General features: G+C 46.7%; 1 protein-coding gene across 2 annotated transcripts; it reads left to right on the top strand.

The window, feature by feature from the left end:
- Positions 1 to 1,047: 1,047 nt before the first annotated feature.
- Positions 1,048 to 4,199, top strand: LOC123151187 (IRK-interacting protein). Of its 2 annotated transcripts, none has more exons than XM_044570930.1 (2): positions 1,048 to 1,460; positions 2,499 to 4,199. In XM_044570930.1, the coding sequence occupies exons 1-2, from the start codon at positions 1,182 to 1,184 to the stop codon at positions 4,011 to 4,013; spliced, it is 1,794 nt and encodes a 597-aa protein (XP_044426865.1). In that variant the 5' UTR covers positions 1,048 to 1,181; the 3' UTR covers positions 4,014 to 4,199. The 2 variants fall into 2 exon arrangements, with proteins under 2 accessions (XP_044426865.1, XP_044426866.1); XM_044570931.1 differs by lacking the exon at positions 1,048 to 1,460 and adding an exon at positions 1,484 to 1,990.
- The last annotated feature ends 8,321 nt before the right edge of the window (positions 4,200 to 12,520 follow it).

The raw sequence follows: 12,520 nt of genomic DNA, 5'->3' as shown, positions 1-12,520 counted from the left end.
AAAGAAAAACTAAGACTAGTGATCAAACACTCGAATGATTGTCCCTTGAGGGCAATCAGTTAACAGTACTACTACAACTGTACAAGGCCGAGAGCAACCGGCATACCCGTCACCGGAGCAGAGGACTGTACACATTCAGAAAATCGATTGGTCGGACGGATCATTTTCATCGTAATAAATGCGCGTGTCCCTGTGCTTTGCTCTCGCAGCATCAATTATTTTCCAAGCCCAGCGACGTCTCTGAAGCGACCTGCCTGCTATGAGCCCCCGCAGGCGCAGGGACCGCCACCTTAAAGAGACCCGGATCTGAATTTCCAGCAGGGAGGGAATTCGCTCACCTTTTCTGTGACGACTTGGCTCGAATTTTTCTCCAAACCATTTCATACACCGGAGGCCATGATTCCGGAAGCCCACGTAGCTGAAAGCCGAAAGCTAATCGCACGCAGCGGCAGTGTGGGGCAGGCGTCATCATCAATCAGTTCCATCGCTGCTTACCATGTGGCCGTGCTCTTTGCCTTTTCCCCGTGCTCCTCGGCCCTCTGTTTCCTCGCCGATCAACAGCCAAAAACGCAACTGCAACTAGTCCGTATAAAAACCTCCATCAACCTTAGCCATTCCAGCAACAACAGACAGCGCACGCAGTGCACAGCACAGTATACAGCAAAAACACTGTCAAACGTCCCAACGCCCAACTGCTAAACTATGCCGGTACTGTGTTAGCATGAGTGTCTTAGAAAGAATCAAAGAATCAAACAAGAGAGCTCAGCTCAAACATTCTTTTTTTTTCCCTTTCCTTTCAGTAGATGGCACGCCACCGTCTCTCTCCCTCCCATCTGTAAAGCTACTCTCTCTCTCTCACACACACACATGTGCTTTATCATTCTGTTGACACTGCTACGTTGGTCCAGCCCGCACTATCAACATCTCAAAATCCAGGGCCACGCTGGTCCTGCATTGGCGCCGGTACCCATTTAGCAGGAGCACTACGTAGCACCAAGCATGATTACCGCACAGTTGAGATACAAAATACTACTGTACATGACATACACGGACAAAACATACAACAAGCCATTATTCCCTCCCTCCCTCCGGCCAGCGCCACAACTCCGCGCACAGCCAAACCCAAAGACGCGGCCTTTGACCCGCTCCCCGCGCCGTCGCCCTCGGCCGTCGCGGCGCCCATGGCCGCGGAGGCTGCCTCGGCCCCGTCGTCCTCCGCCCGCCCGCCCGCCGCGTTCCCGGCCACGCGCCAGGAAATCCAGGCGGCCATCGCCAAGGCCACGGAGCTGCGCGCGCTCCACGCCGCGCTCCTGCAGGGCGGCGGCGCCAATGCCGCCGCCTACGCTGGCGCCGGCGCCGGCGCTGGCCGCAGCCCCGCCGTCATCAGCGTGCCGCCCGCCGCGTCGCCGGCGTTCCCCAGGGCCGCTGCCGTCGCCGAGGACTACCCCGTCTTCACCCCGGTGAGCACGCTCTTGCCTGTTTTGCGCTTATTACTGTTTCTCGGTCTAAGGAGCAGCGGTGTCTGCCAACGGCAGCTCCATTGGTGCTAGATTTGCCACTGTCCGCCATGCTAAAAGAAAGTGCACACTTCTGCATCTGGCTGTCGTGGCGTTAGGTTGCTGCAGGATTTGCTTATTCTTATTGTGGGCGTGTTCTTTGTGCGGGTCGCACTCGCACCATTTTTAAATTCAACTTTCTTTACCGATAGTCCTTGGTTGAAATAAAAGCTGAAAAACAGTGTGCTCAAATATGCTATGTTGATTGGAGTTTGCCAGGTAAAAGCTCAATCTTGATTAACAAGGTGGATGTCAGTCAGGGTTTGCTCACTAAGCTTTTTTCAGTTACCATGGCTAAGTTAGATACAAGCAAGGCTATTTTCTTGTATACATACGAAAGGCAATGATCTTTTTCACATAAATAGGTGTCTAGAGCCCTGACTGTCTTCTGCCTGGTCTAATTTGCAACATTCCAGAACAGCCATCTTATACAGGTTGGTGAATGAGCTAACTTCTCCGCAGTGGAATGCATTTACTAAATCGTACCGCCAAGCTCTTTGGTTGGCTATAAATGTTTTTCCGGTACAGTTACAAAAAAGGAACCACTAGTAATCTGAACAATCATAACAAACCATTTTAGCATGTACTTGGTTCTAGTATGTCACTATGTCTGCATTCTTTCCCAAATTATGTTGCCCTTTGTTGGTATATACATCACTTTTTTCCTCTCGACACGCATAGAAATGCACATCATTTTGTATTTTAAGAAGAACGCCGAGATGTCAGAATGCTTACAAAACCAAAACAGCCACAAAGCTAACAAAGCAGAACTAACTGCAAAAGAAAGCAAAACAGTAATAACTAAAACAAAGAAGCAAAAGTCACCGAGGGGTTAGAGCTGAACCACATTCATTTTGTTTGCCGAATCATCTTTTAATATTTTTGAACTTTTAACCAACTTCTAATATTGACACTTGTTGCTTCCTTGGTGAAATCTTTCAGGCTTATGGTGAAGAGCCTTTGGGTGGAATGAACTACATTCGCCAAGACAACCGGAGCCTATCTGAGAACTGGAGCGGAATCGGTCTAGACCATGAAGGTGCTGAAGATGAGGTGGCCTTCTCAGATGTCGACAATCACAACACATTCTCTTCGTCCAACAGCGAGCTCCATTTCTCTTCATCAAATGAGCATACGCGGAACAGAATCCCTCGTAGAAACCATCATTCCTTCCTTCATCCTGCTCTCTCTGCTGACAGCTTCCTCAAGTCGGCCAGCAGGAGAACAGATTCAGCAGAATCGAAGGCTACGACCACATGCAACACTTGCAAGCCTGCCACAATCAGTAGGGCCCCTGAAGCTGATGCCAATGCTCCGAAGAACCTCAGCAGTGTTGTGACACAGTCGAATCACCACCCCTCCGTCGGCTCGCGCACAAGGCAAAAAGGGACAAACGTGCTCTCATGGCTGTTACCCAAGTCGAAGAGGAAGACGAAATCGGACATGTCACCGAGCACCGCCGAATGTGAGAACATGTCGCAGCTTCTCAAGGAGTGGGGGGTGTTTTCACTAGAGTCTCTGAAGAAGGAGCTTGCTGAGGCCAATGAGCATAGGGACGCTGCTCTTCAGGAAGTTGGAGAGATGAGATCATCTCTGGGAGAACTAACTAGCAAGCTGCTGAGCCTGGAAGCATATTCCTCAGAACTGAAGAAGGCTCTAAAGAAAGCAACGAGCACCAAAAACAATGTGCAATCTCACTCGAAGAGATCGGCGAGATCAGTGGGTGTCAGCAGGGACGATTCATTGCCCGTCAGTCAGGAGGTAATGGTGGAAGGGTTCTTGCAGATAGTATCAGAAGCCCGCCTCTCCATCAAACAGTTCTGCAAGATGCTGCTCCAGCAAGTCGAAGACGCCGACAATGGGCTGGCAGACAAGCTGAACCTGCTCCTGCAGCCATATCAGCTGACACTCGCGGACAAGCACTCGAAAGTGATACTGTATCATCTGGAAGCTCTGATGAACCAGGCCATGTACCAGGACTTCGAGAACTGCACGTTCCAGAAGAACGGGTCGCCGAGGTGCCTCGACCCCAAGCAGGACCTCCAGGAGAACTTCGCGTCGTTTGTGGCGCTGCGCAACCTGAGCTGGAACGAGGTCCTGAAGAAGGGCACCAAGTACTACTGCGAGGACTTCAGCCGGTTCTGTGACCAGAAGATGAGCTGCATCGTGTCCACGCTGAGCTGGTCGTGGCCGTGGGCCGAGCAGCTGCTGCAGTGCTTCTTCGTGGCCGCCAAGTGCATCTGGCTGCTCCACCTGCTGGCATTCTCCTTCAGCCCGCCGCTGATGGTGCTGCGGGTCGAGGAGAACCGGGCCTTCGACCCGATGTACATGGAGGAGATCCAGGTGGAGAGGCAGAGGTCGCAGCAGAACCCGTCCCGGGTGAAGATCATGGCCATGCCCGGGTTCTACGTCCAGGACCGGGTGCTGAAATGCAGAGTGATCTGCAGATATAGCTAGACCCTGTGCCTGTAGTATAGCCCTGAGCTGGTATCATGCCTCGTGGTTTTGTTTTGACTGATATATCTTGTTAGTAGCGTGATATGTAGCATTTGCGTGTTGAGTGGATGTTGGTTCACTCGCGTGCGGTTGATACCATCTGTAAGAAATATTTATGCTAATCCTTAACGGGTAGATTGATCGATAGTTTTTGATTCCTCCATGGTTTGATCGAGTTTTTGATGGACAGAAATGCATGCATTTGAACTGCTGATGTTAAACATGGGAATGTTTTAGGAGTTTGTATATTTTGACGGTTGAGTATAGAACACATGAGTTGGCCTTGCCTGCCTTCTCGAGAGAGCCTACCTGGAGACTGAGGTATCTTCGGCTCTAAAGTCGAAATTGGGTCAGGCAGGTCCTGCGATCGCGTCACAGGCCCGCGGCCAAACCGACTGCCGATCCACCTTCTCCCACCAACGGCGGCACGCCACGCCTCCACCAGCCGCCGCGCCGCCCCGAACGCGTCGTCGTGTGACAAGGACTCAACGGCGGCAACTAGCGCAGCGGGGCAGACAGCGATGCAAGGCCCAGCAGCCGAATGGGTTTTATCGGCATCTGGCGCGACTTTAGTGGGCCGACTCAGTACTGTATCTTCATGTATTTTGAAAAATATTTCTAGATACTGGTTGAAAATTTGGAAAATACTTTTAGAAACGGGTTGAATATTTTTTATATCAAATACATGATGATTATTTTGTTAATGACATGAAACATGTTTCTAAACTACGTGAACATTTTTTTCATTGTATACACATTTTATTCAATGTCATGAACATATTTTTAAAACGTGTGAAAAATTTCTTAAAAGTATCACATACATTTTTTTGAATTATGCCAACACTTTTCACATTGTATAACATTTTTAAAAGGTCATGGAATTTTTTTCTAAACACGTGAACATCTTTTAAAATATAATGTATATTTGTTTGAATGGAATGAAACAATTTTTTAATTTGTGTGAACAATTTTAACATTGTATTAATAATATGAATGGGACAAACTTTTTTGAACACATGTGAACATTTTTTTAAATATCCTGTATATTTATTTAAATACTATCATCAACTTTGTTTAAATTATATGAACGTTTTCCAAACGCATGATGAACAATTTTGAAAAAATTATGGATAATATTTTCCATTTCAGAAATATAGGTAAGAGCGATAAAAAGGAAAAACAAATATGCGTTGGAGAGTCGGCGCTCCTCCCGATCTCGGCCGGCACATGTAGGGGGCACGTGTGTCTAGCGAATCATTCACCTTACTACAAACGAGGTATAGCACGGGAGCTCCTATACGGCGCCTGCTGAGCCCTGGAACGAACGGGCGCTCACGCGTGCCTGAGTTGGCCGCGGTCCAGCAACGCGCTTTGCTCTCCCCGCTCGGTTCCAGCTACACGCCCGCTCAGTTCGCTTGCTCGGCCACAGATTCTTTTTTCCTTTTTGTGTCAGTTGGCCTGGTAAAAAATGGCCAGATTTTTAATACTTATGAAAAAATTGTGAAATAAAAAAGATTTACGAAAATATAAAAGCTTCATTCATTTGGTGGGAAAAGGTTATTATCAATTTGAAAAAAACTTTACAACTTGAAAAAAGGTTCATTGATTTTGAAAAAAAATCACAAATTTAAAAAAGTATTCATGGAAAAGAAAAGTTCATCGATTTTGAATAAAACTTCATCCTTCTGAAAATATTCATGAATTTTGAAAAAGTTCAGGAATTTGTGAAAAGGAAAATATAAAAAGGAAAAAAAAAGTGAAATGAAAAAATAAAACAAAAAAGAAAAAGGAAACGAAAAAAGAACAAGAAGAAGAACACCGAGTTAGTAATCACAAGAGGTGTGATGTCTTTCGTGGTTACTACAGCTAATTGATAACTAAAAGATCACCGGTTCAAAGCTCCCTCATGCTCATGTTTTTTATGGTTTTTCTGAAAAAAGCTAAACAGGGCAGCCCAGTGCAGCGTCGCGCCTCGTAGTGGAAAAACGTGTCCTGGGCGAGGAACTGGTGCCGCCACCGAGTCGCTCCACGCGTTCAACGGTAAGCCCTTGATGCAGAAGGACATGGTGGTTGTCCTGCACCACATCGGCGTGAGCATCGAGCCGCCAGGTCATGGTGTGGATGTCGAGGTCGACATGTTAGAAGCGGCTAGGGCCCGTCGTGATCTTGTCGCAATGGTGTTGGTAGTCTAACAAAGTAAAGAAGTCCTTGGTTGAGGCACCACCTTGAAGAGGTCACCCTCAATGCCGAACTGGACATGGATGGTTTTGTGGACCTCGGCAACTTTTATCATGGGTCGGCTTCCTCTGAACCAGACTATAGTGATAACTCACAAGTATAGGAGATCAATTGTAGTCTCTTTCGATAAGTAAGAGTGTCAAACCCAACGAGGAGCTAAAGGTAGAACAAATATTCCCTCAAGTTTTATTGACCACCGATACAACTCTACGCACGCTTGATGTTCGCTTTACCTAGAACAAGTATAAAACTAAAAATACTTTATAGGTGTAACAGGATAGGTTTACAAGAATATAAAGAGCACGTAAATAAAACCTAGAGGCTGTTTTAGGTAAAGAAGCAATAAAGTTAGTATAGCGAGTGTGGAAAAGTGGTGGTAGGAATTGCGAAATTGTCCCTAAGCAATTGACTACTTTACTAGACCGATAGCAAGTTTTATGTGGGAGAGGCCACTGCTAGCATGTCATCTTTGACTTGAAATTCTATGCACTTATGATTGGAACTATTGGCAAGCATCCGCAACTACTAACGTTCATTAAGGTAAAACCCAACCATAGCATTAAGATATATTGGTCCCCCTTCAATCCCGTATGCATCAATTTCTATGCCAGGTTGAAGCTTTTGTCACTCTTGCCTTCCAATACATAGTCCTATCAACATACAACTAACCCTATGGTGTGATCCACGCGCGTGCTTATATGATGGGCACCAAAGGATAGCAACATAACCACAAGCAAATTAAACCAATCATAGCAATTCACCAATTACCGATAGGACAACGAAAATCTACTCAGACATCATAGGATGTCAACACATCATTCGATAATAATATGAAGCATAAAGCACCATGTTCAAGTAGAGGGTACAGCGGGTTGCGGGAGAGTGGACCGCTGTAGATAGATGGGGGAAAGTGATGAAGATGTTGGTGAAGATGACAGAGGTGTTGGTGTAGATCGCCGTCACACGATGATGGCCCTGGCGGCGTTCCGACGCCACCGGGAGAGAGCTCCCCTTCTTCTTCTTCTTCTTCTTCTTCTTTCTTGACCTTCTCCCTAGATGGGAGAAGGGTTTACCCCCTGGTCCATGGCTTCCATGGCGGCGGAGGGGCAAGAGCCCCTCCGAGATTGGATCTGTCTCACTGTCTCTCTCTGTTTCTGCGTTCCAGATTCTGGCCTTTCACCGTTTCTTATATTACCAGAGATTCGTAACTCTGATTGGGCTGAAATTTTAACATGATTTGTATCGGGATATTGGCTTTCTTGCGGCGAAAGAAGGGTACCAACCGCCTTACGGGGTGGCCACGAGGGTCAAGGGCGTTCCCACCCCCTGGGGCGCGCCCCCTGCCTCGTGGCCCCCTTGGGCATCGTCTCGTGTTGATTCTTCTTCCCAAAAATCACATATATTCCAAAAAAATCTCCGTAAGTTTTTATCTCGTTTGGACTCCATTTGATATGGATTTTCTGCGAAACAAAAGGCATGCAACAAATAGGAACTGGTACTGGGCACTGGATCAATATGTTAGTCCCAAAAATAGTATAAAAAGTTGCCAAAATTATATGAAAGTTGTATAATATTGGCATGGAACAATCAATAATTATAGATATGACGGAGATGTATCACATAGCACCTAGGTAAGCAAGGTTAGCCGCATTAGCATCCATCTCCGGCGTGGAAACAGTGACGATGTGTCCTTCATTAGGGTGCATCGAGGAGCCACTGATGTGAGTCGCCTGGTGCGACACCTGATACGTTGCAGGAGGAATTGACGGCTGCAGTGGTGAACGCTACACATCGACAGTTTACGATAGAGAAGCGGGTACGACAATGAAGATAGTGACAAAGGATTTGTGTAGTCCCGAGCGTGATGTCCGATCCGCCAACAGGGAAGGCAAGTAAACGGATTCCTAAAGTGGATCTTGCAGTGTCCCTTGAGGGGGCAATGGGAGTGTGCATCAAGTGATACGGGGAATACTATGCTCCCACAATACGGGCTTCCGAGAGCCCTTGGATCAGATATCCAATGGTCAAGTACCGAGCTCCTGCAAGTTCGCAAAAAACTTCTCTAAGGAACCGTTATTTATGCGCAAGTCCGAGAGCTCATCTCATGACCATTGGATCTCATATCCAAGGGCTCTCGGGAGCCCATATCATGGTAGCATAACACATCTGGGGTAAATCTGCTAATGAGTTCACAAACCTCTCAAACGGTCGCGGAATTACCCAAGCCATGACAATTCCAACTCAAGATAGACATTGTGCCTGACGGTGGCCCTCGAGGAGGCCATCTGATCGTGCTTCATTTGTTTTTACATCTTAAGTTCCCTTCTTGCTCGTGCTCCAATCACAGTCCGCATTCCAGTCTTTTGATCTCTTTGTATCTTGCTTCGGAGTAAGGCTAGGTGGAACTATAGGTGGTGGCAGCGCTAAGGGCATCTCCAATAGCTACACACAAAAAATCCTCCCGCATCTGTCCGCGGACCGGGGGGCAGGTCCGCGGTCACGAATGCGGGAGGCAGCAATCCAACCATAGCCGCATACATTTTCACAATAACTCGAACAAACTGGAAGAATTTCATGCAAACACGGCCGAAATTCATATAAACATGAAAGATTTCATATAAAAATACCGGATTTTCATATAAACATGACATATTTCATTACATTTAAATCAATAAGCGGGGCTAGTCCGGATTTGAAGGTATAATAATACCTAATCTAAATCACCGACCGCGGATCCCTTTATCTTCTTCGTGTCCGGCAGCCCGATCACCAGACTGCTGGGAGCCATGGAGGTATATGCTTCAGCGCAAAGGATGGATCTCTTCCCCACCACTCATCAGAGTAGAACCCTTGGCTGATGCTTCAGCCGGAGGGGAAGGCGGTGTCTCCGCTTCGGTGGAGTCCATGTGGGATCAATGGAGGTCCTCGGAAGAGAAGAACCAGGCAAGACACCAGCGTACGCCTGAAGGAAATATGCCCTAGAGGCAATAATAAAGTTATTATTTATTTCCTTATATCATGATAAATGTTTATTATTCATGCTAGAATTGTATTAACCGGAAACGTAATACTTGTGTGAATACATAGACAAACAGAGTGTCACTAGTATGCCTCTACTTGACTAGCTCGTTAATCGAAGATGGTTATGTTTCCCAACCATAGACATGAGTTGTCATTTGATTAACGGGATCACATCATTAGGAGAATGATGTGATTGACATGACCCATTCCATTAGCTTAGCACCCGATCATTTAGTATGTTGCTATTGCTTTCTTCATGACTTATACATGTTCCTATGACTATGAGATTATGCAACTCCCGTTTACCGGAGGAACACTTTGTGTGCTACCAAACGTCACAACGTAACTGGGTGATTATAAAGGTGCTCTGTAGGTGTCTCCAAAGGTACATGTTGGGTTGGCATATTTCGAGATTAGGATTTGTCGCTCCGATTGTCGGAGAGGTATCTCTGGGCCCTCTCGGTAATACACATCACTTAAGCCTTGCAAGCAATGCAACTAATAAGTTAGTTGCAAGATGATGTATTACGGAACGAGTAAAGAGACTTGCCGGTAACGAGATTGAACTAGGTATTGAGATACCGACGATCGAATCTCGGGCAAGTAACATACCGATGACAAAGGGAACAACGTATGTTGTTATGCGGTCTGACCGATAAAGATCTTCGTAGAATATGTTGGAGACAATATGAGCATCCAGGTTCCGCTGTTGTTTATTGACCGGAGACGTGTCTCGGTCATGTCTACATTGTTCTCGAACCCGTAGGGTCCGCACGCTTAACGTTACGATGACAGTTTCATTATGAGTTTATATATTTTGATGTACCGAAGGTTGTTCGGAGTCCCGGATGTGATCACGGACTTGACGAGGAGTCTCAAAATGGTCGAGACATAAAGATCGATATATTGGACGACTATATTTGGACACCGGAAAGGTTCCGGGTAAGATTGGGACAATACCGGATCACCGGGAGGTTATTGGAACCCCCCGGGAGGTATATGGGCCTTATTGGGCCCTAATGGAAAGGAGGGGAAAGGAGCAAGGGAGGGGGCGCCCCCCCAAGCCCAATCCGAATTAGGAAGGGGGCCGGCCTCCCCTTTCCTTCCTCCCTCCTTCCTCTTCCTTCCCTCTCCTACTCCTAATAGGAAAAAGGGGAGTCCTACTCCCGGTGGGAGTTGGATTCCCCCCTTTGGGCGCGCCACCCTCCTTGGCCGGCCCCCTCCTCCACTCCTTTATATACGGGGGCAGGGGGCACCCCAGAGACAGAACAATTGATCATTGATCTCTTAGCGTGTGCGGTGCCCCCCTCCACCATAATCCTCGATAATATTGTAGCGGTGCTTAGGAGAAGCCCTGCGACGGTAGAACATCAAGATCGTCACCACGCCGTCGTGCTGACGGAACTCATCCCCGACACTTTTCTGGATCGGAGTCCGGGGATCATCATCGAGCTGAACGTGTGCAAAAGATCGGAGGTGCCGTAGTTTCCGTGCTTGATCGGTCGGGCCGTGAAGACGTACGACTACATCAACCGCGTTGTTATAACGCTTCCGCTTCCGGTCTACGAGGGTACATAGACAACACTCTCCCCTCTCGTTGCTGTGCATCACCATGATCTTGCGTGTGCATAGGATTTTTTTTGAAATTACTACGTTCCCCAACAATGGCATCAGAGCCTAGGTTTTATGTGTTGATGTTATATGCACGAGTAGAACACAAGTGAGTTGTGGGTGATATAAGTCATACTGCTTACCAGCATGTCATACTTTGGTTCGGCAGTATTGTTGGATGAAGCGGTCCGGACCGACATTACGCGTACGCTTACGCGAGACTGGTTCTACCGACGTGCTTTGCACACAGGTGGCTGGCGGGTGTCAGTTTCTCCAACTTTAGTTGAACCGAGTGTGGCTACGCCCGGTCCTTGCGAAGGTTAAAACAGTACCAACTTGACAAACTATCATTGTGGTTTTTGATGCGTAGGTAAGATTGGTTCTTGCTAAGCCCGTAGCAGCCACGTAAAACTTGCAACAAACAAAGTAGAGGACGTCTAACTTGTTTTTGCAGGGCATGTTGTGATGTGATATGGTCAAGGCATGATGCTAAATTTTATTGTATGAGATGATCATGTTTTGTAACCAAGTTATCGGCAACTGGCAGGAGCCATATGGTTGTCGCTTTATTGTATGCAATGCAATCGCCCTGTAATGCTTTACTTTATCACTAAGCGGTAGCGATAGTCGTAGAAGCATAAGATTGGCGAGACGACAATGATGCTATGATGGAGATCAAGGTGTCGCGCCAGTGATGATGGTGATCATGACGATGCTTCGGAGATGGAGATCACAAGCACAAGATGATGATGGCCATATCATATCACTTATATTGATTACATGTGATGTTTATCTTGTATGCATCTTATCTTGCTTTGATTGATGGTAGCATTATAAGATGATCTCTCACTAAATTTCAAGATAAAAGTGTTCTCCCTGAGTATGCACCATTGCCAAAGTTCGTCGTGCCCAGACACCATGTGATGATCGGGTGTGATAAGCTCTACGTCCATCTACAATGGGTGCAAGCCAGTTTTGCACACGCAGAATACTCAGGTTAAACTTGGCGAGCCTAGCATATGCAGATATGGCCTCGGAACACTGAGACCGAAAGGTCGAGCGTGAATCATATAGTAGATATGATCAACATAGTAATGTTCACCATTGAAAACTACTCCATTTCACGTGATGATTGGTTATGGTTTAGTTGATTTGGATTAGGTGATCACTTAGAAGATTAGAGGGAAGTCTTTCTAAGTGGGAGTTCTTCAGTAATATGATTAATTGAACTTAAATTTATCATGAACTTAGTACCTTATAGTATCTTGCTTGTTTATGTTTGGTTGTAGATAGATGGCCCGTGCTGTTGTTCCGTTGAATTTTAATGCGTTCCTTGAGAAAGCAAAGTTGAAAGATGATGGTAGCAATTATACGGACTGGGTCCGTAACTTGAGGATTATCCTCATTGCTGCACAAAAGAATTACGTCCTGGAAGCACCGCTGGGTGCCAGGCCTGCTGCTGATGCAACTGACGACGTTAAGAATGTCTGGCAGAGCAAAGATGATGACTACTCGATAGTTCAATGTGCCATGCTTTACGGCTTAGAACCGGGTCTTCAACGACATTTTGAACGTCATGGAGCATATGAGATGTTCCA

The sequence above is a fragment of the Triticum aestivum genome, chromosome 7A (assembly GCF_018294505.1).
Source record: "Triticum aestivum cultivar Chinese Spring chromosome 7A, IWGSC CS RefSeq v2.1, whole genome shotgun sequence".
Lineage (NCBI taxonomy): Eukaryota > Viridiplantae > Streptophyta > Magnoliopsida > Poales > Poaceae > Triticum > Triticum aestivum.
Note: the sequence above shows the minus strand (reverse complement) of the source record. Positions and strands in the feature narration are given on the sequence as shown.

What these genes read in the sequence shown, in the direction of transcription:
- LOC123151187 (XM_044570930.1), top strand. Translation starts at nt 1,182, where the DNA reads ATGGCCGCGGAGGCTGCCTCGGCCCCGTCGTCCTCCGCCCGCCCGCCC. An exon ending in ACTACCCCGTCTTCACCCCG is followed by an intron (nt 1,461 to 2,498) that starts GTGAGCACGCTC and finishes GAAATCTTTCAG; the next exon opens with GCTTATGGTGAAGAGCCTTT.